At 42.1% G+C, this 24,655-nt stretch overlaps 1 protein-coding gene across 1 annotated transcript in view; it reads right to left on the reverse strand.

Moving 5' to 3' along the window:
- Positions 1–24,655, reverse strand: part of LOC124137513 — a 493,827-nt gene that overhangs the window by 65,256 nt on the left and 403,916 nt on the right. Inside the window, exon 39 of the mRNA XM_048387755.1 lies at positions 2,698–2,808. Coding sequence (XP_048243712.1) covers positions 2,698–2,808 — 111 coding nt within the window. The remainder of the gene's footprint in view (positions 1–2,697; positions 2,809–24,655) is intronic.

Genomic DNA, 24,655 nt, shown 5'->3' on the forward strand with positions numbered 1-24,655 from the left:
TTACTATCTACTCATGGCTAGTTTCAAAACTAAGATAGTCCCCCTGCATCAAATCTAACCACCTAAGTCACAGCACAGCACCGCACAGCAGGCAACAACACGTTATGTGACAGCACGATAAAACAGGTCAGTAAAATACTTCAACACTAAATTATGTTCATATTTTTTAGTTCTTTTGTATGATCACAAAATCGGTTGTTTCTTAAACAATAATGTTCTTCGGTAACTTGTTACATATGGTAATGTTGAAAAAGTATCTAAATTAATGTTGATCGATTACGTTAAAGCTAAAGTTCATTTGGTAATGTAGGCAATTGCAATAAAAGTTCTGATTAAAGTCAGAGTTAAATAATTATTAACGTAAGCTTTTGTTAGTTGGCTATGTGCATATATATATATAGGTTTTCTTTGAATTGTGTGAGTGAATATCCTACGTCATGATGAGTGCACTGTCACAATGTTCTATGATGGTGTTTGTGAATTGCAGGCAATCCATGGTCTGCCTTTATTGTAAGTCATCATGTGTTTTCATATGGCTCAATTCCACAAATACGTAAGGTTTATTATCATGGATAAATATATTTGATCTTTATGTTACAACATGTATGTTACGTTACTTGTTGGGTGATGCCGGTGTTAAGTTTATGTGTAAATACTGTTTTCATTGTGATTATGTGGGCAAAACATGGTATTTGGTGGTGAATTACCTCCCTTGATGTGACAAATTTAGATATTTGTCGGACAATTGTTATGTATAGTTATTTTACGATGCCATAAATCCCATACATTTTTTGTGATGTGATAACTACTTGTGATATTGATACATATGATTTATGGCTGTTACTACACTGTTATGATTGTTTCAGGGCCATGACTACATGAATAACTGACATCTGAATTAAACCGATCATTATCCAACAGCGAGGCACGGTCATACTTGGCGACCAAAGGCATCTCTAACATTAATAATAGGCTGTACATCTGGGCTTTTTAAAACCGAACTGAACATTTGTAGCAGTAATATGTGTCTATTCTGAAACGAACATCTTCCAATAGCATCCCTATATCTGATGAAATGGACTTCTTCCAATAGCATCCCTATATCGGATTAAATGGACATCTTCCAACAGCATCCCCATATCTGATGAAATGGACATCTTCCAATAGCATCCCTATAATCTGATAAATGGACATCTTCCAATAGCATCCCTATATCTGATTAAATGGACATCTTCCAACAGCATCCCTATCTCTGATGAAATGGATATCTTCCAATAGCATCCCTATATCTGATTAAATGGACATCTTCCAATAGCATCCCTATATCTGATTAAATGGACATCTTCCAATAGTTTCCTTATATCTGATTAAATGGACATCTTCCAATAGCATCCCTATAATCTGATTAAATGGACATCTTCCAATAGCATCCCTATATGTGATTAAGTGGACATCTTCCAACAGCATCCTCATATCTGATGAAATGGACATCTTTCAACAGCATCCCTATATCTGATGAAATGGACATCTGCCAATAGCATTCCTATAATCTGGTAAATGGATATCTTCCAATAGCATCCCTATATCTGATTAAATGGACATCTTCCAACAGCATCCCCATAACTGATGAAATGGACATCTGCCAATAGCATCCCTATAATCTGATAAATGGACATCTTCCAATAGCATCCCTATATCTGATTAAATGGACATCTTCCAACAGCATCCCTATATCTGATGAAATGGATATCTTCCAATAGCATCCCTATATCTGATTAAATGGACATCTTCCAATAGCATCCCTATATCTGATTAAATGGACATCTTCCAACAGCATCCCCATAACTGATGAAATGGACATCTTCCAATAGCATCCCTATAATCTGATAAATGGACATCTTCCAACAGCATCCCTATAGCTGATGAAATGGATATCTTCCAATAGCATCCCTATATCTGATTAAATGGACATCTTCCAATAGCATCCCTATATCTGATTAAATGGACATCTTTCAAAAGTTTCCCTATACCTGATTAAATGGACATCTTCCAATAGCATCCCTATATCTGATTAAATGGACATCTTCCAACAGCATCCCTATATCTGATGAAATGGACATCTTCCAATAGCATCCCTATATCTGATTAAATGGACATCTTCCAATAGCATCCCTATAATCTAATTAAATGGACATCTTCCAATAGCTTCCCTATATCTGATTAAATGAAAATCTTTGAATAGCGTCCTTATAATATGATTGAATGGACATCTTCCAATACCTTCCCTAAAATCTTATTAAATGGACATCTTCCAATAGCATCCCTATAATCTGATTAAATGGACATCTTCCAATAGGATCCCTATAATCTGATTACATGGACATCTTCCAATAGCATCCCTATATCTGATTAAATGGACATCTTCCAATAGCATCCCTATAATCTGATAAATGGACATCTTCCAAAAGCATCCCTATATCTGATTAAATGGACATCTTCCAACAGCATCCCTATATCTGATGAAATGGACATCTTCCAATAGCATCCCTATATCTGATTAAATGGACATCTTCCAATAGCATCCCTATAATGGTAATCGCCTGAAAAGCATGGTGTCCAACCTAATGGGGTTCCGGCTAATGAGGTTATAATACTGAAATAAATTAAACCTGTGTGAGATAGGGAAGGCCTTCTCACCTGTGCTCCAGTTCCTGTCTGTATACCCAGGTTCACAGTCACAGGTGTAGTTGTTGACGTGGTCGACACATGTACCGTTCGCACATGGGTTTGTTGCACACTCGTCAATATCTACAAACAGTTACATAAAGAATTAACCAAAACTGTCCAAATACATAATTATCCGAACAAACGAATTATCGTTACTAAGTATTTTTCCTTGTGGATCTTCAGTCGCAAAAAGTCGTAATCGCCTGAAAAGCATGGTGTCCAACCTAATGGGGTTCGGGCTAATGAGGTTATAATACGGAAATAAATTAAACCTGTGTAAGATAGGGAAGGCCTTCTCACCTGTGTTGCAGTTCCTGTCTGTATACCCAGGTTCACAGTCACAGGTGTAGTTGTTGACGTGGTCGACACATGTACCGTTCAGACATGGGTTTGTTTCACAGTCGTTTATGTCTACAAACAGATACATGAACAATTAACCAAAACATAACATAACAATTAATGCTTTTGTTTCACAGCAACTAACGGCAGAGACCCAAACATTAAACTCCATAGCTTTAGAAGTTGAGTTCTTTCAGAGTAGCAGCGACTTCTTCATGGCATTTTTATATCTTAGTTTGGTTTGTTTGTTTATATCTACTTTACATTTATTGTAAATATAGGTCATAAAAAGGCTCCTTAAATATTGAAGGTCGGTGGCAGTATTCTAAGGTTTGTGGTATTTAGCACATGTCAAAATGAATTATATTGGTAGTTGGTTATATTTGTCTATTATTTCATATGAATTGCATTTATCTGAAAGGGGATGCCGTCGTAAAGTGTGATGCTTGATCAAGAGTATTGTCTCATTCTGAAACTAGGATAAAACTTGTTTATCACCTGACCATATTTACTATCTACTCATGGCTAGTTTCAAAACTAAGATAGTCCCCCTGCATCAAATCTAACCACCTAAGTCACAGCACAGCACCGCACAGCAGGCAACAACACGTTATGTGACAGCACGATAAAACAGGTCAGTAAAATACTTCAACACTAAATTATGTTCATATTTTTTAGTTCTTTTGTATGATCACAAAATCGGTTGTTTCTTAAACAATAATGTTCTTCGGTAACTTGTTACATATGGTAATGTTGAAAAAGTATCTAAATTAATGTTGATCGATTACGTTAAAGCTAAAGTTCATTTGGTAATGTAGGCAATTGCAATAAAAGTTCTGATTAAAGTCAGAGTTAAATAATTATTAACGTAAGCTTTTGTTAGTTGGCTATGTGCATATATATATATAGGTTTTCTTTGAATTGTGTGAGTGAATATCCTACGTCATGATGAGTGCACTGTCACAATGTTCTATGATGGTGTTTGTGAATTGCAGGCAATCCATGGTCTGCCTTTATTGTAAGTCATCATGTGTTTTCATATGGCTCAATTCCACAAATACGTAAGGTTTATTATCATGGATAAATATATTTGATCTTTATGTTACAACATGTATGTTACGTTACTTGTTGGGTGATGCCGGTGTTAAGTTTATGTGTAAATACTGTTTTCATTGTGATTATGTGGGCAAAACATGGTATTTGGTGGTGAATTAACTCCCTTGACGTGATATTATCTCACAGCCATTGTCATGAGTGTTTATTACCTCCCTTGATGTGACAAATTTAGATATTTGTCGGACAATTGTTATGTATAGTTATTTTACGATGCCATAAATCCCATACATTTTTTGTGATGCGATAACTACTTGTGATATTGATACATATGATTTATGGCTGTTACTACACTGTTATAATTGTTTCAGGGCCATGACTACATGAATAACTGACATCTGAATTAAACCGATCATTATCCCACAGCGAGGCACGTTCATACTTGGCGACCAAAGGCATCTCTAACATTAATAATAGGCTGTACATCTGGGTTTTTAAAACCGAACTGACCATTTGTAGCAGTTATATGTGTCTATTCTGAAGCGAACATCTTCAACAGCATCCCTATATCTGATGAAATGGACTTCTTCCAATAGTATCCCTTTATGTGATTAAATGGACATCTTCCAATAGCTTCCCTATATCTGATTAAATGGACATCTTCCAATAGCCAACCCATAATCTGATTAAATGGACATCTTCCAATAGCATCCCTATATCTGATTAAATGGACATCTTCCAACAGCATCCCTATATCTGATGAAATGGACATCTTTCAATAGCATCCCTATATCTGATGAAATGGACATCTTCCAATAGCATCCCTATATCTGATGAAATGGACATCTTTCAATAGCATCCCTATATCTGATGAAATGGACATCTTTCAATAGCTTTCCTATATCTAATTAAATGGACATCTTCCAATAGCATCTCTAAAATCTGATTAAATGGACATCTTCCAATAGCATCCCTATAATCTGATTAAATGGACATCTTCCAATAGCATCCCTATTTTGGATTAAATGGACATCTTCCAACAGCATCCCCATATCTGATGAAATGGACATCTTTCAACAGCATCCCTATAGCTGAAGAAATGGACATCTTCCAATAGCATTCCTATAATCTGATAAATGGAGATCTTCCAATAGCATCCCTATATCTGATTAAATGGACATCTTCCAACAGCATCCCTATAATCTGATTAAATGGACATCTTCCAATAGCATCCCTATATCGGATTAAATGGACATCTTCTAAAAGCATCCCTATATCTAATGAAATGGACATCTTCCAACAGCATCCCTATAATCTGATAAATGGACATCTTCCAATAGCATCCCTATATCTGATTAAATGGACATCTTCCAACAGCATCCCTATATCTGATGAAATGGATATCGTCCAATAGCATCCCTATATCTGATTAAATGAACATCTTCCAAAAGCATCCCTATATCTGATTAAATGGACATCTTCCAATAGTTTCCCTATATCTGATTAAATGGACATCTTCCAATAGCTTCCCTATATCTGATTAAATGGACATCTTCCAACAGCATCCCTATATCTGATGAAATGGACATCTTCCAATAGCATCCCTATATCTGATTAAATGGATATCTGCCAATAGCATCCCTATATCGGATTAAATGGACAACTTCCAATAACTTCCCTATATCTGATTAAATGGACATCTTTCAATAGCATCCTTATAATCTGATTGAATGGACATCTTCCAATAACTTCCCTAAAATTTGATTAAATAGACATCTTCCAATAGCATCCCTATAATCTGATTAAATGGACATCTTTCAATAGCATCCCTATATCTGATGAAATGGACATCTTTCAATAGCATCCCTATATCTGATGAAATGGACATCTTTCAATAGCTTCCTTATATCTAATTAAATGGACATCTTCCAACAGCATCTCTATAATCTGATTAAATGGACATCTTCCAATAGCATCCCTATAATCTGATTAAATGGACATCTTCAAATAGCATCCCTATTTTGGATTAAATGGACATCTTCCAACAGCATCCCCATATCTGATGAAATGGACATCTTTCAACAGCATCCCTATATCTGATGAAATGGACATCTTCCAATAGCATTCCTATAATCTGATAAATGGAGATCTTCCAATAGCATCCCTATATCTGATTAAATGGACATCTTCCAATAGCATCCCTATAATCTGATTAAATGGACATCTTCCAATAGCATCCCTATATCGGATTAAATGGACATCTTCTAAAAGGATCCCTATATCTGATGAAATGGATATCTTCCAATAGCATCCCTATATCTGATAAATGGACATCTTCCAATAGCATCTCTATATCTGATTAAATGGACATCTTCCAATAGCATCCCTATATCGGATTAAATGGACATCTTCTAAAAGCATCCCTATATCTAATAAAATGGACATCTTCCAACAGCATCCCTATAATCTGATAAATGGACATCTTCCAATAGCATCCCTATATCTGATTAAATGGACATCTTCCAACAGCATCCCTATATCTGATGAAATGGATATCGTCCAATAGCATCCCTATATCTGATTAAATGGACATCTTCCAAAAGCATCCCTATATCTGATTAAATGGACATCTTCCAATAGTTTCCCTATATCTGATTAAATGGACATCTTCCAATAGCTTCCCTATATCTGATTAAATGGACATCTTCCAACAGCATCCCTATATCTGATGAAATGGACATCTTCCAATAGCATCCCTATATCTGATTAAATGGATATCTGCCAATAGCATCCCTATATCGGATGAAATGGACAACTTCCAATAACTTCCCTATATCTGATTAAATGGACATCTTTCAATAGCATCCTTATAATCTGATTGAATGGACATCTTCCAATAACTTCCCTAAAATTTGATTAAATAGACATCTTCCAATAGCATCCCTATAATCTGATTAAATGGACATCTTTCAATAGCATCCCTATATCTGATGAAATGGACATCTTTCAATAGCATCCCTATATCTGATGAAATGGACATCTTTCAATAGCTTCCTTATATCTAATTAAATGGACATCTTCCAACAGCATCTCTATAATCTGATTAAATGGACATCTTCCAATAGCATCCCTATAATCTGATTAAATGGACATCTTCAAATAGCATCCCTATTTTGGATTAAATGGACATCTTCCAACAGCATCCCCATATCTGATGAAATGGACATCTTTCAACAGCATCCCTATATCTGATGAAATGGACATCTTCCAATAGCATTCCTATAATCTGATAAATGGAGATCTTCCAATAGCATCCCTATATCTGATTAAATGGACATCTTCCAATAGCATCCCTATAATCTGATTAAATGGACATCTTCCAATAGCATCCCTATATCGGATTAAATGGACATCTTCTAAAAGGATCCCTATATCTGATGAAATGGATATCTTCCAATAGCATCCCTATATCTGATAAATGGACATCTTCCAATATCATCTCTATATCTGATTAAATGGACATCTTCCAACAGCATCCCTATATCTGATGAAATGGATATCTTCCAATAGCATCGCTATATCTGATTAAAATGACATCTTCCAAAAGCATCCCAATATCTGATTAAATGGACATCTTCCAATAGTTTCCGTATATTTGATTAAATGGACATCTTCCAATAGCATCCCTATAATCTGATTAAATGTACATCTTCCAACAGCATCCCTATATCTGATGAAATGGACATCTTCCAATAGCATCCCTATAATCTGATAAATGGACATCTTCCAATAGCTTCCCTATATCTGATTAAATGGACATCTTCCAACAGCATCCCTATATCTAATGAAATGGACATCTTCCAATAGCATCCCTATATCTGATTAAATGGACATCTTCCAATAGCATCCCTATAATCTGATTAAATGGACATCTTCCAATAGCTTCCCTATATCTGATTAAATGGAGATCTTCCAATAGCATCCCTATAATATGATTAAATGGACATCTTCCAATAGCTTCCCTATATATGATTTAATGGACATCTTCCAAAAGCATCCCTATATCTGATTTAATGGACATCTTCCAATAGCTTCATTATATCTGATTTAATGGAGCAAGGAAAGAACGCGACTTTCACCATTATTTCTGTTATGAAACAGTGGTTATCATTATCAGAGGTAAAGGTAATTGTTTGATAGACATTGTAGAAGATGGGTCAGGTAAAGGAAGCAATTTTAATGGATTATTTACTTTCACTCTTGCCAAAGAAGTCAACAAAACACCAGTGCATAAGTGTGAGATGGTCTAAAGTTTTAATAGTCATTTGTACTTCCCTTGAATAAGTCAGTCGGAATCGGTGGCATTGATGATTGCCTTTCATTGTAACCAGACAGCGTGTGACATTTGCTATTGGTTATTACCCCCTGGATTAATCATGTCCAGAAAAAAATTCCAAATGTTTTGTATAATCCATTTTAGTTTTAATTTGCTAATTACACGTAATAGGTTACCAGCAATAGTATGAATGAGAGACAGACACATAGCGAGAGAGAGAGAGAAAGAGAGAGGCAGAGAAACACGGAAACACAGAGATACACATAGAGACAGAGAGATACACAGAGAGAGGGACAGACAGAGACAGACACACAGAGAGACAGGCAGAAAGAGACACAGAGATACACACAAAGACGGACAGAGAGAGACACAGATACACACGGAGACAGACAGAGACATACACAGGGAGTAGGACAGACAGAGACAGACACACAGAGAGACAGACAGAAAGAGACACAGAGATACACCCAGAGACAGACACAGAGAGAGACACAGATACACACGGACACAGAGAGAGAGAGACACATAGAGTGGGGCAGACAGAGACAGACACACAGAGAGACAGACAGAGAGAGACACAGATACACACGGAGACAGACAGAAAGAGACACAGAGAGTGGGACAGACAGAGAAATACACACAGAGAGACAGCCAGAGAGAGACACAGATACAGACGGAGAGAGACAGAGACAGACACAGATACACACGGAGACAGACACAGAGACACACATGGAGACATAGAGAGACAGAGACAGATACACACGGAGACAGACAGAGAGAGACACAGATACACACGGAGACAGACAGAGAGAGACACAGATACACACGGAGACAGACAGAGAGATACACAGAGAGTGGGACAGACAGAGACATACACACAGAGAGGCAGACAGAGAGAGACACAGAGATACACACAGAGACAGACAGAAAGAGACACAGATACACACGGAGATAGACAGAGAGAGACACAGATACACACGGAGACACAGAGAGAGAGACAAAGACATACACAGAGACAGACAGAGAGAGACACAGATACACACGGAGACAGACACAGAGAGACACAGAGAGTAGGACAGACAGAGACAGACACAAACAGAGACAGAGAGAGAGAGACACACAGAGATACACACAGAGACAGACAGAGAGAGACACAGATAAACACAGAGACAGACAGAGAGAGACACAGAGAGCGGGAAAGACAGAGACAGACACACAGAGAGACAGACAGAGAGAGACACAGAGATACACACAGAGACAGACACAGATACACATGGAGACAGACAGAGAGAGACACAGAGAGTGGGACAGACAGAGAGAGACACACCCAGAGACAGACAGAGAGAGACACAGATACACACGGAGACAGACAGAGAGAGACACAGAGAGTGGGACAGACAGAGAAATACACACAGAGAGACAGCCAGAGAGAGACACAGATACAGACGGAGAGAGACAGAGACAGACACAGATACACACGGAGACAGACACAGAGATACACATGGAGACATAGAGGGACAGACACAGATACACACGGAGACAGACAGAGAGAGACACAGATACACACGGAGACAGACAGAGAGAGACACAGATACACATGGAGACAGACAGAGAGAGACACAGAGAGTGGGGTAGACAGAGACATACACACAGAGAGGCAGACAGAGAGAGACACAGAGATACACACAGAGACAGACAATGAGAGACACAGATACACACGGAGACAGACAGAGAGATACACAGAGAGTGGGACAGACAGAGACATACACACAGAGAGGCAGACAGAGAGAGACACAGAGATACACACAGAGACAGACAGAAAGAGACACAGATACACACGGAGATAGACAGAGAGAGACACAGATACACACGGAGACACAGAGAGAGAGACACAGAGATACACATGGAGACAGACAGAGACAGACACAGATACACATGGAGACAGACAGAGAGAGACACAGAGAGTGGGACAGACAGAGACAGACACACAGAGAGACAGACAGAGAGAGACACAGATACATACGGAGACAGACAGAGAGAGACACAGAGAGTGGGACAGGCAGAGTCATACACACAGAGAGATAGACACAGAAATACACAGATACACACGGAGACAGACAGAGACAGACAGAGATACACACGGAGACAGACACAGAGAGACACAGAGATACACATGGAGACAGACAGAGAGAGACACAGATACACACGGAGACAGACGAAGGGAGAGACACAGAGATACACATGGAGACAGAGAGAGAGAGACACAGATACACACGGAGACAGACAGAGAGAGACACAGAAATACACACAGAGAAAGACACAGAGAGACACAGAAATACACACAGAGACAGACAGAGAGAGACACAGATACACACGGAGACAGAGAGAGAGACACAGAGAGTGGGATAGACAGAGACAGATACACACGGAGACAGACAGAGAGAGACACAGAGATACACATTGAGACAGACAGAGACAGACACAGATACACATGGAGACAGACAGAGACAGACACAGATACACACGGAGACACAGAGAGAGAGACACAGATATAGACGGAGACAGACAGAGAGAGACACAGAAATACACACGGGGACAGACAGAGAGAGACACAGATACACACGGAGACAGACAGACGGAGACACAGAGAGTGGGACAGGCAGAGACAGACACACACAGAGACAGACAGAGACAGACACACAGAGAGACAGACACAGAGAGAGACACAGAGAGTTGGACAGACACAGAGAGAGACAGATACACACGGAGACAGAGAGAGAGAGAGAGAGACACAGAGATACACACGGAAACAGAGAGAGAGACACAGATACACACGGAGACAGAAAGAGAGAGACACAGAGAGTGGGACAGGCAGAGACATACACACAGAGAGACAGACAGAGAGAGACACAGATACACATGGAAACAGACAGAGAGAGACACAGAGATACACACAGAGATAGACAGAGACAGACACAGATACACACGGAGACAGAGAGAGAGAGAGACACAGATACACATGGAGACAGACACAGAGAGACACAGAGTAGGACAGACAGAGACATACACACAGAGATACACACAGACATAGACAGAGACAGACACAGATACACACGGACACAGAGAGAGAGAGACACAGAGATACACACAGAGACACACAGAGAGAGACAGATACACACGGAGACAGACAGAGTCAGACACATAAATACACACAGAGACAGACAGAGAGAGACACAGATACACACGGAGACAGAGAGAGAGACACAGAGAGTGGGACAGACAGAGACAGACACAGATACACACGGAGACAGACAGAGAGAGACACAGATACACACGGAAACAGACAGAGAGAGACACAGAGATACACACAGAGATAGACAGAGACAGACACAGATACACACGGAGACAGAGAGAGAGAGACACAGATACACACGGAGACAGACACAGAGAGACACAGCGTAGGACAGACAGAGACATACACACAGAGATACACAGAGAGATAGACAGAGACAGACACAGATACACACGGAGACACAGAGAGAGAGACAGAGATACACACGGAGACAGACAGAGAGAGACACAGATACATACAGAGACAGACACACAGAGAGACAGAGAGAGTGGGACAGACAGAGACATACACACAGAGAGACAGACAGAGAGAGACACAGAAATATACACGGGGACAGACAGAGACAGACACAGATACACACGGAGACAGACAGACGGAGACACAGAGAGTGGGACAGGCAGAGACAGACACACACAGAGACAGACAGAGACAGACACACAGAGAGACAGACAGAGAGAGAGACACAGATAGTGGGACAGACACAGAGAGAGACAGATACACACGGAGACAGAGAGAGAGAGACACACAGAGATACACACGGAGACACAGAGAGAGACACAGATACACACGGAGACAGAAAGAGAGAGACACAGAGAGTGGGACAGGCAGAGACATACACACAGAGAGACAGACAGAGAGAGACACAGATACACACGGAGACAGACAGAGAGAGACACAGAGATACACACAGAGATAGACAGAGACAGACACATATACACACGGAGACAGAGAGAGAGAGACACAGATACACATGGAGACAGACATAGAGAGACACAGAGTAGGACAGACAGAGACATACAAACAGAGATACATACAGACATAGACAGAGACAGACACAGATACACACGGACACAGAGAGAGAGAGACACAGAGATACACACAGAGACAGACAGAGAGAGACACAGATACACACGGAGACAGAGAGAGAGAGACACAGATACACACGGAGACAGACAGAGAGAGACACAGAAATACACACAGAGAAAGACACAGAGAGACACAGATACACACGGAGACAGACAGAGTCAGACACAGAAATACACACAGAGACAGACAGAGAGAGACACAGATACACACGGAGACAGAGAGAGAGACACAGAGAGTGGGACAGACAGAGACAGACACAGATACACACGGAGACAGACAGAGAGAGACACAGATACACACGGAGACAGACAGAGAGAGACACAGAGAGTGGGACAGACAGAGACAGACACAGATACACACTGAGACAGACAGACGGAGACACAGAGAGTGGGAAAGGCAGAGACAGACACACACAGAGACAGACAGAGAGAGACACAGAGATACACACAGAGACAGACAGAGAGAGACACAGATACACACGGAGACAGACAGAGAGATACACAGAGAGTGGGACAGACAGAGACAGACACCCACAGAGACAGACAGAAAGAGACACAGAGATACACACAGAGACAGACAGAGAGAGACACAGATACACACGGAGACAGAGGGAGAGAGACACTGAGAGTGGAAGAGACAGAGACAGACACAAAGATAGACAGACAGAGAGAGACACAGATACACACGGAGACAGACACAGAGAGACACAGAGAGTAGGACAGACAGAGATAGACACACAGAGAGACACACAGAGACAGACACACAGAGACAGACACACAGAGACACAGATACACACGGAGACAGACAGAGAGAGACACAGAGAGCGGGCCAGACAGAGACAGACACACACAGAGACAGACAGAGAGAGACACAGATACACACATAGACAGAGAGAAAGACACACACAGATACACACGTAGACACAGAGAGAGACACAGAGATACACACGGAGACAGACAGAGAGAGACACAGATACACATGGAGACAAACACAGAGAGACACAGAGAGTGGGGCAGACAGAGACAGACACACAGAGAGACAGACAGAGAGAGACACAGATACACACGGAGACACAGAGAGAGATACATAGAGAGTGGGACAGACAGAGACATACACACAGAGAGATAGACAGAGAGAGACACAGATACACACGGAGACAGACAGAGATAGACACAGATACACACGGAGACAGACATAGAGAGACACAGAGATACACACGGATACAGACAGAGAGAGACAGAGATACACATGGACACAGACACAGAGAGACAGAAATACACAAGGAGACAGAGAGAGATACACAGATACACACGGAGACAGACAGAGAGAGACACAGAAATACACACAGAGACAGACAGAGAGAGACACAGATAGACACAGAGACAGACAGAGACAGACACAGAAATACACACAGAGACAGAGAGAGAGAGAGAGACACAGATACACACGAGACACAGAGAGAGAAAAAAAGAGTCGGACAGACAGAGACAGACACAGATACACACGGAGACACAGAGAGAGGGACACAGATATACACGGAGACAGACAGAGAGAGACACAGAAATACACACGGAGACAGACAGAGACAGACACAGATACACACGGAGACAGACAGAGAGTGAAACAGAGAGTGGGACAGACAGAGACAGACACACAAATAGACAGACAGAGACAGACTCAGATACACACGGAGATAGACACAGAGAGAGACACAGAGAGTGGGACAGACAGAGACAGACACACAGAGAGATAGACACAGAGAGAGAGATACACACGGAGACAGAGAGAGAGAGCCACATAGATACACATGGAGACATAGAGAGAGAGACACAGATACACACGGAGACAGACAGAGAGAGACACAGAGATACACACAGAGACCAACAGACACAGATACACATGGAGACAGACAGAGAGAGACACAGAGAGTGGGACAGACAGAGACAGACACACAGAGAGACAGACAGAGAGAGAGACAGATACACACGGAGACACACAGAGAGAGACACACAGAGATACACACGGAGACAGAGAGAGAGAGAGAGACACAGATACACACGGAGACAGACAGGGAGAGACACAGAGATACACACGGAGACAGACAGACACAGATACACTTGGAGTCACAGAGAGAGAGACACAGAGAGTGGGACAGACAGAGACAGACACACAGAGACAGACACAGAGAGACACAGATACACACGGAGACAGACAGAGAGAGACACAGAGAGCGGGCCAGACAGAGACAGACACACACAGAGACAGACAGAGAGAGACACAGATACACACATAGACAGAGAGAAAGACACACACAGATACACACGTAGACAGACAGAGAGAGACACAGAGATACACACGGAGACAGACAGAGACAGACACAGATACACATGGAGACAGACAGAGAGAGACACAGATACACACGGAGACACAGAGAGAGATACATAGAGAGTGGGACAGACAGAGACATACACACAGAGAGATAGACAGAGAGAGACACAGATATACACGGAGACAGACAGAGACAGACACAGATACACACGGAGACAGACATAGAGAGACACAGAGATACACACGGATACAGACAGAGAGAGACAGAGATACACATGGACACAGACACAGAGAGACAGAAATACACAAGGAGACAGAGAGAGATACACAGATACACATGGAGACAGACAGAGAGAGACACAGAGATACATTTGGAGACAGACAGAGAGAGACACAGATACACACGGAGATAGACAGAGAGAGACACGGAAATACACACAGAGACAGACAGAGAGAGACACAGATAGACACAGAGACAGACAGAGACAGACACAGAAATACACACAGAGACAGAGAGAGAGAGACACAGATACACATGGAGACACAGAGAGAGAAAAAAAGAGTCGGACAGACAGAGACAGACACAGATACACACGGAGACACAGAGAGAGGGACACAGATATACACGGAGACAGACAGAGAGAGACACAGAAATACACACGGAGACAGACAGAGACAGACACAGATACACATGGAGACAGACAGAGAGTGAAACAGAGAGTGGGACAGACAGAGACAGACACACAAATAGACAGACAGAGACAGACTCAGATACACACGGAGACAGACAGAGAGAGACACAGATACACATGGAGAGAAACACAGAGAGAGACACAGAGAGTGGGACAGACAGAGACAGACACACAGAGAGATAGACACAGAGAGAGAGAGAGATACACACGGAGACAGAGAGAGAGAGACACATAGATACACATGGAGACAGAGAGAGAGAGACACAGATACACATGGAGACACAGAGAGAGAAAAAAAGAGTCGGACAGACAGAGACAGACACAGATACACACGGAGACAGAGAGAGAGGGACACAGATATACACGGAGACAGACAGAGAGAGACACAGAAATACACACGGAGACAGACAGAGACAGACACAGATACACATGGAGACAGACAGAGAGTGAAACAGAGAGTGGGACAGACAGAGACAGACACACAAATAGACAGACAGAGACAGACTCAGATACACACGGAGACAGACAGAGAGAGACACAGATACACATGGAGAGAAACACAGAGAGAGACACAGAGAGTGGGACAGACAGAGACAGACACACAGAGAGATAGACACAGAGAGAGAGAGAGAGAGAGAGAGATACACACGGAGACAGAGAGAGAGAGACACATAGATACACATGGAGACAGAGAGAGAGAGACACAGATACACAAGGAGACACAGAGAGAGAGAGACACTGAGATACACACAGAGACAGACAGACACAGATACACATGGAGACAGACAGAGAGAGACACAGAGAGTGGGACAGACAGAGACAGACACACAGAGAGACAGACAGAGAGAGAGACAGATACACACGGAGACACAGAGAGAGAGAGACACACAGAGATACACACGGAGACAGAGAGAGAGAGAGACACAGATACACACGGAGACAGACAGAGAGAGACACAGAGATACACACGGAGGCAGACAGACACAGATACACATGGAGACACAGAGAGAGAGACACAGAGAGTGGGACAGACAGAGACAGACACACAGAGAGACAGACAGAGAGAGACACAGATGCACACGGAGACAGACAGGGAGAGACACAGAGATACACATAGAGACAGACAGACAAAGAGAATGACACAGAGAGACACAGAGAGTGGGACAGACAGAGACAGACACAGAGAGACACACAGATACACATGGAGACAGACAGAGAGTGACACAGAGAAACACACAGAGACAGACACAGATACACATGGAGACAGACAGAGAGAGACACAGATAGAGACAGACACACAGAGAGACAGACAGAGAGAGACACAGAGAGCGGGACAGACAGAGACAGAGACACAGGGAGACAGACAGAGAGAGACACACAGAGATACACACGGAGACAGACAGGGACAGACACAGATACACACGGAGACAGACAGAGAGAGACACAGAGAGTGGGACAGACAGAGACAGAGACACAGGGAGACAGACGGAGAGAGACACAGAGATATACACGGAGACAGACAGAGACAGACACAGATACACACGGAGACAGACAGAGACAGACACAGAGAGTGGGACAGACAGAGACAGATACACACGGAGACAGACAGAGAGAGACACAGAGATACACATTGAGACAGACAGAGACAGACACAGATACACATGGAGACAGACAGAGAGAGACACAGAGATACACACGGAGACAGACAGAGACAGACACAGATACACATGGAGACAGACAGAGAGAGACACAGAGATACACACGGAGACAGACAGAGAGAGTCACAGAGATACACACGGAGACAGACAGAGGAAGACACAGATACACACGGAGACAGACAGAGAGAGACACAGAGATACACACAGACAGAGAGAGACAATCAGAGATACATACAGAAACAGACAGAGCGACACACAGAGATACACACAGAGACAGACAGAGAGACAGACAGATACACATGGAGACAGACAGAGAGAGAGACACAGAGATACACACAGACACAGAGAGAGACACACAGAGATACACGCAGAGACATACAGAGCGACACACAGAGATACACACAGAGACAGAGTGCTATACAGCGAGAGGGAAAGACAGAGAGAGAGACTGACACAAAGAAAGACTGACACAGACACAGAGAGAGAGACATAGAGAGAAAGTCATTGAATGAGGTAAAAGAAGAAAATACATACCTTTTTAGGGGGACAATTATGTTACGTTACATCAACCACCTTCGAGGGAAGTTTTGTGTATAAAGACAGTGTGGGTGCTCTTGAGGAGGCAATGTCAGAGGCCAGACATCTTTTACTTCATCAATCACTTGCAGGATGAACGTATTGCAACAACACTTACCTATCTCGCAGAGGCTGCCACTGTATCCAGCAGTACAGTCGCAGCTGTACGACTCCAGCTGATCGACGCAGCTGCCGTTTGCACAGCTGTTGTTGGCGCAACTATCTATGATGTCTGCAAGAAAGCAAACATCATTACATCTGAACCTTGTATTCGGTATTTTCGTGTTGTTCATGATATACATGTACGTGTATGAAGTCGAATAGAAAAAGTGAATATTACTGGATCAAAACATTCTTGCTTATGTATATAAGAGTCGTTTTCTGAAGCTACCAGTTATACCAGTGACAGGCGACTCTCAAATTATGTGATAAGACCGAAGCTGTTAGGTGTCCACAGATCGACTATTGCAGGAAACTATCAAGTCATTGATGACTGAAAACAAACTCATAAAACAGGCGATAGTGGCTGTATGCTGGTGTAAGAGGGGGTTAACTGGATTCTTGGTGCCAGCTCCCATATTGTAATCTCTAAATCAGCGAATGTCTACAGGTTCATCTCGACAGCGCATTATAGGCCGGCACACACTGAAGCAGGGCTTTCTTTAAAACCTACATTCAGCCAGCCAATCAGAGCAGATGCTCAAAATGAATCCTTGTATTGAGTTTATGTTATAGCAATTGCATACATTCTATTCTGTTCACCAGCAGAAGCTGATCATCTCATTCCCAGGACCTGTTTTTTTCTAAAATGCGAAGACGATCGGAACTCGCATCGATTCCTTTAGTCACGTCATCAGGTCATTTAGATTTAAGTTTTGCAACTTCAAATTAGACCAAGTCGCAGAATATCTTTTGCACAGTTAAGTCACCAACCCTACAGCCCAGACTTAGCCCCCAGTGACTATTTCCTGTTCCGGCAAATGAAATCTGCCCTACGTGGAAGACGCTTCCAGGATGACGAGGACATAAAGGCTGCCACAGAGGCGTGGTTAGAGGGCCAATCTGCGATTTCTATAAAAGTGGTATCAAAAGATTGAAGGACAAATGGAATAAGTGGATTGAGGTGAATGGAGATTATATTGAAACATAAAAGTGCAAAATATATTCTGCGACTTGGTCTTATATTGAAGTTGCAAAACCTATTGAAAGCCCCTCGTATATATTGTACAAGTCGTTACGTCGTAACCCATCGGACATGTATATCATATTTACATTCTGCAAGCCGTTACCTGTCGGATATATATATATATTGTACAAATCGTTACGTATTTACCCATCGGACATATATATCATAGTTACACAAATGTCCAAGTCATCGTGATAACTGTAATCTCAGACGAAGATATCCCATGATAAGTGTTATCTCAGACGAAGATATCCCATGATAAGTGTTATCTCAGACGAAGATATCCCATGATAAGTGTTATCTCAGACGAAGATATCCCATGATAAGTGTTATCTCAGACGAAGATATCCCATGATAAGTGTTATCTCAGACGATTATATCCCATGATAAGTGTTATCTCAGACGAAGATATCCCATGATAACTGTTATCCCAGACCAAGTCATCCCGTGATAATTGTCATCTCAGACACGATCATGCCATGTTATCTGAAACTTTACCGGTCTCACAGAAAGCTCCCCCCGTTCCATTGACACAGCCACATTGGTAGAGGGTCTTCAGATGAGTACAGTTACTGGAGTACTGGCAGGGGTCCGCGGCGCAGCCGCCTGAAGCTTAAATAGACACAAATCAATTACACATGCAAGTTCTTTTATTCTCAACGTCAATGCACCACTCAGTTTCTGGCGTTGACGTTTCATGTTTAATTGCAATACCGACGATGTAATATGTATACTAGTATGTATGTACAAATAAAGCATCCTGAAGGATGCACTTCCGCAGGTTTTAGTGTCCCATCTCATCTGAGCGAGGTTACTTGGATATCCGATCTGACATATATATTTTCTCTTTTCTCTTTTCTATGAAATCCACATTCTGCCCGAAGCCCTTGTCTACCGGCGAACGAGTCAGTTAAGCATACTATTACATCATACCATCTCAAAACACGTTTCAGTAGGAACTATATTGCCTGTTGGCATTGAAGTTGTGACGTAATATACTCTTCAAGAAAAAGAAACGCAAAGCCAGATTTATGTGAGGTAGGAAAATACATTTATACGAGGAACCGTACAAGGTATTGAGCTGAAATGTTCGCAGTTGAGGCCATACCCTGTGTTTACGACACCAATGCAGTCGCTGTTGACGATGTTGTAGACTCAATATGACGGGGGTGGGGTGGGTGGGGGGGGGGGGGGGGGGGTGGGTGGGGGGGGTGGGGGGGTATTACACTTGGTCGTCCCGACCTTGGCCGATCACGTGTTGACCCATGCTGTTGAAACCGATCCCGTAGCCGTGTGATGGTGCTGGGCGCTACATTGGAAACCCTGGCTACAAGACTGCTAATGTTAATCAATAATCACCGCCTAACTCTCTTACTTACTGTTATGACACTGGTATTCAAAGTATCCCGATGTGCACGAGCATGGATACGGAGTCCCGTCTGAACACACCGTTGATGCAGGACATGCTGTCTTATCTGGAACATAACCAAGAAAACCATGAAACGCAACACACAATATCAAGTCCACACTTTCCAAGAACATAAAACTTACTTTGAATTACCTTGTTTGTATATGACGACAAACCTTAGATATACAGATCATGATCGTGACCTTATTCGTTATCTTAACTCAACAAAGATTATGATAATCAATAGAAAAAGGCCTAAAAAATAGGTATAGGTATACAGTGGACTGTATAGGCACAGGTATCGGTATGCAATCAGTTCGTTACTTTCTTAAGCAGTTATTTCCCGCAGTACCGTATGTGTGCTTTTATCAATAACTGCATGGATTGTATGGTCCAGTCTTGATTATGTACGTTTTATTATATCTGATCACGGGTTTGTAACAGTTTCCTCACGATTAAAAACGATCCTTGGTATGATAAGCTGTACCCGTCCGTATCATTATAGTGGTGAAGACATGTACTTTATGTATCAGTCAGGATTCACGTGGACACAACATAAAGGGATACAACAGAAAGGTCCCCAGTAGCCCAAGCTTGTCATACGAGGCGACTTAATCTTAATCATCAGACACGGTGACCTTCTTGTACAAAACTGGGTGGAGCAAAATTTAAGTCCAGATGATTTTCGTGTTTTATGGACGTACAGCATTAACCCCTTCTTACGTAAATTCAACAGTCAATATTATCGTCTACATGATCCAGAGGAAATGTTTCCCAAACTACTGAGAAAGTCTTTCGCACAAGTGGTCCCAAGGTGTAAGTGGTTACACTTGATACACCACGTGTTTTCTCCGTATCTGTGCCTGTTAATTACAACTATGTCATAACATAGTATAAATACAACTACGGGTGGCCCAGTCGTCTAAGGCGCCGCAATTCGCTGTGCAGAAACCTATGATTGTGGGTTCGAATCCCGATCCGCCGAAGTGGTAAACGTCTGAGACCTGCCTCACTTCGGGCTTTCCTCCCACATTAAGCTGACACGCCGTGATATAACTGGAATACTGTTACAAGCGACGTTAAACCCAACTCACTCACTCTTTTGAAAGCAAAATGTAGTACATTTTGATATTTTGGACCCCTCCCTTTCAGAAATTCTGTATCCGACCTTGCTGCCGGTTACTTTGGGATCACGTGTTGATCATGAACTTCCTGCCTATGAACGTGAAACGTGTGCCACATTAATATGAACTATCATAGCTGTCTTTCCATATTTCAGATTTAATTTTTTTATATCAGTCAGTGTCTCAAATAGAATGAAAATCTGCACTGTTGTTTCAAGTTAAACTAGGCAGAAATAGATCGAGAAGCACCGGTGACGGTGACCACTTTACGAATATCACCATATTTCGCAATCCGTAGCACTGTATAACATATGAAACGCAAGATGTTAAAGCTGAGATGATTGGGGTGATGATAGTTATGATGCTGAATTTAAACTGAGTGTTTGAAATCTCAATATTCACAGTTGAAAAGGAAGTTTTATCGAAACCAATATGGTCCCTTGGAATTGAAGGGGCTGCAGAGTGAGGAACCAAGATGGTTTACCTCACGTGTTTGCCACAAAAAGTTTGCCACAAAATGGATCGGGTGGTCAGGCTTGGTGACTTGATTGATAGGATGTAATCGTATCCCATATGCGTTAACCAATGCTCATAATGTCACTGGGTTGTGTGGTCCAGACTCGATTATGTCCATACCACAGTCATATTACTGGTGTATTGCTGAGTGCGCAAACAACAAACATAAAAACAAAGTTTAACACTACTTCACAATCATGGTGATGCATGGTTCATACAACTTATGATCCTAATGTGAAAACGTATATTTCTCAATACCCCCAACGTTCAAGCAGTGTTTGCTGTTACTAGTTTTCAACGTTAACTGACAGGTTAAAATGATAACTTGATAATGGACAGGTAGCTATTGTGAACGTTGATATGTACTTACCAACATCATTTGTCAGATTCATTCCGACTGGATGGGTATATACAGACTGACTGTCCACAAACGGAAACACGTACATCATGGCTCCAAATGGAACATCATCTACGTGAGTCAGGCGGTAGAATCCTGGTGATGTCAACTCCACTGATGCCTCAGAGAAACAGCTGCCTTTAATTACTTTGAATTGGGGAAATATCTGTGGTCGAATCCCGAGAACCTTGTCAGTGGGAACAATGACTGTTATATTTATTTTCTTCAGGTCATATGTCGCATGAAGAACAGGTTTTCCAATGTCATAGGAGCTGGAGTATAAACTAGTCGGTGGAACTATTGCGAGTGACGGTGTGGTTATAGTCATCTGCACAACAAGAACTGGTTTGTCGGCTTCAATGTACACTGGACCTGTGGTAGAACTAACAGTTATGTCATGAGACTCCCGCGAACCCACGGAGAAAGATATACCACTGACGGACGGGGAGCGTACGGAGGTCGACGCTGTTGATCCAACAACTCTGTATATAGCACCACCAGTACTTGGTGGTGGTACTGGCAAGTAAAAGTTTCTTCCAAATGATTTCACAGGCAGCAACATTTCTTGCATGCCATCTTTAATGTTAGGAGTATACTTCAAGTTATTCCCACTAATCACAGCCACGGGTTTGTCACTGGTGATCAGTGTTCCAGTAATATCCTCTGCACAGTAGGCGCCAACTGTCTGATACTTGTTGAGTGTAAATGTTCTGCTCTCCCCATTGAAGAATGTCCCATTGCCACACCCACCTGCCATGAGGGGTCCTTGTATCTTAAGACTGATGTTCACCTGGGTATTGTTCTCCGTAGCGATGATGAGGAAAGCAGTCTGTGTGGTATTTGTGTAGGGAAGTTCAGGGTCAGCATCTGTGTGATTATCAATGTGTGTCACTACAATGTATTCCGTGGATAAAGTCTCAATCGGCAAGGCAAGGTATCCTTCTCCTTTATAAGCAAGTACATGGTAACAGAACAAGGTTATTTCCTCAGTGGATGTAAAGTAGAATGCCATGTCAGTCACCTGTAGGTTGGCTTGGTAATAAAAACTTTCATCAACTTTGTACTTGTAGTCTACCATGCCTTGGATGTGTAAATCTTCCGAAATACCAAATCCACTCTCAACGTGAACAGTGGCATTGAACTCAGATAGAATCACAAAGAACATGTTTGGATGGCTTGCAGGTGAGTATGGTTGTTCAAAGAACGCTGCAACGAATCGTCGTCCCTTGGGCATCGCTGAAGCACCTGAAGACAAATGTGAATGAAGACAGAGTGAAGGAGTATACATATTGAGTCTGTTTGTGTTGTGCGTTTGTTTGTTGTTTAACTCCGCACTCAGCAATATTCCAGCTATATGACGGTGGTCTGTAATTAATCGAGCCTTGTCCAGACAACCCAGTGTTTGTCATCATAATATAGTGAGTGAGTGAGTGAGTTTGGTTTTACGCCGCTTTTAGCAATATTCCAGCAATATAACGGCGCGGGGGACACCAGAAATGGGCTTCACACATTGTACCCATGTCGGGAATCGAACCCGGGTCTTCGGCGTGACGAGCGAACGCTTTAACCACTAGGCTACCCAACCGCCCCACATCATAATATAAGTATCGATCAAGCAATTGGAATATGATGACATGCATCAAACAGTTGGGTCTTTTACGATCGCTTATTCTATCCACGACCACACCAAGTACGTACACCATGCATTAAACCCGTGAAGATCCGGGGTAGAATAGGTCAATCCAGTGATTGACACCATGAGCATCGATCCACGCAACAGGGACATGATGGCATGCATCAACCAATTCAACCACTTCAAACCGAGCTCTTTTTAATTCTGGTGTCCCCCGCTGTGATATTGCTGAAATATTTCTAAAAGCGGCGTAAAACCATACTCACTCACTCACCATGTCACATAAAACAATTGTTGTTGGTCTATTCTTGTGGTGGAAACACATGGATTCAGTGTCTGTTCATGAATGCCGAATCTCTACAGATAAAACGCTACACTTGTGCAAGGAAACCATTCCTGTCATTCCACGTCATGTTCAATATTAAAAACAACATCCTCCAAAAAGCCTGTTAACCGGTAAAAT

The sequence above is a fragment of the Haliotis rufescens genome, unplaced genomic scaffold (genome assembly GCF_023055435.1).
Source record: "Haliotis rufescens isolate VD_foot unplaced genomic scaffold, xgHalRufe1.0.p SCAF_7, whole genome shotgun sequence".
Taxonomy (NCBI): domain Eukaryota; kingdom Metazoa; phylum Mollusca; class Gastropoda; order Lepetellida; family Haliotidae; genus Haliotis; species Haliotis rufescens.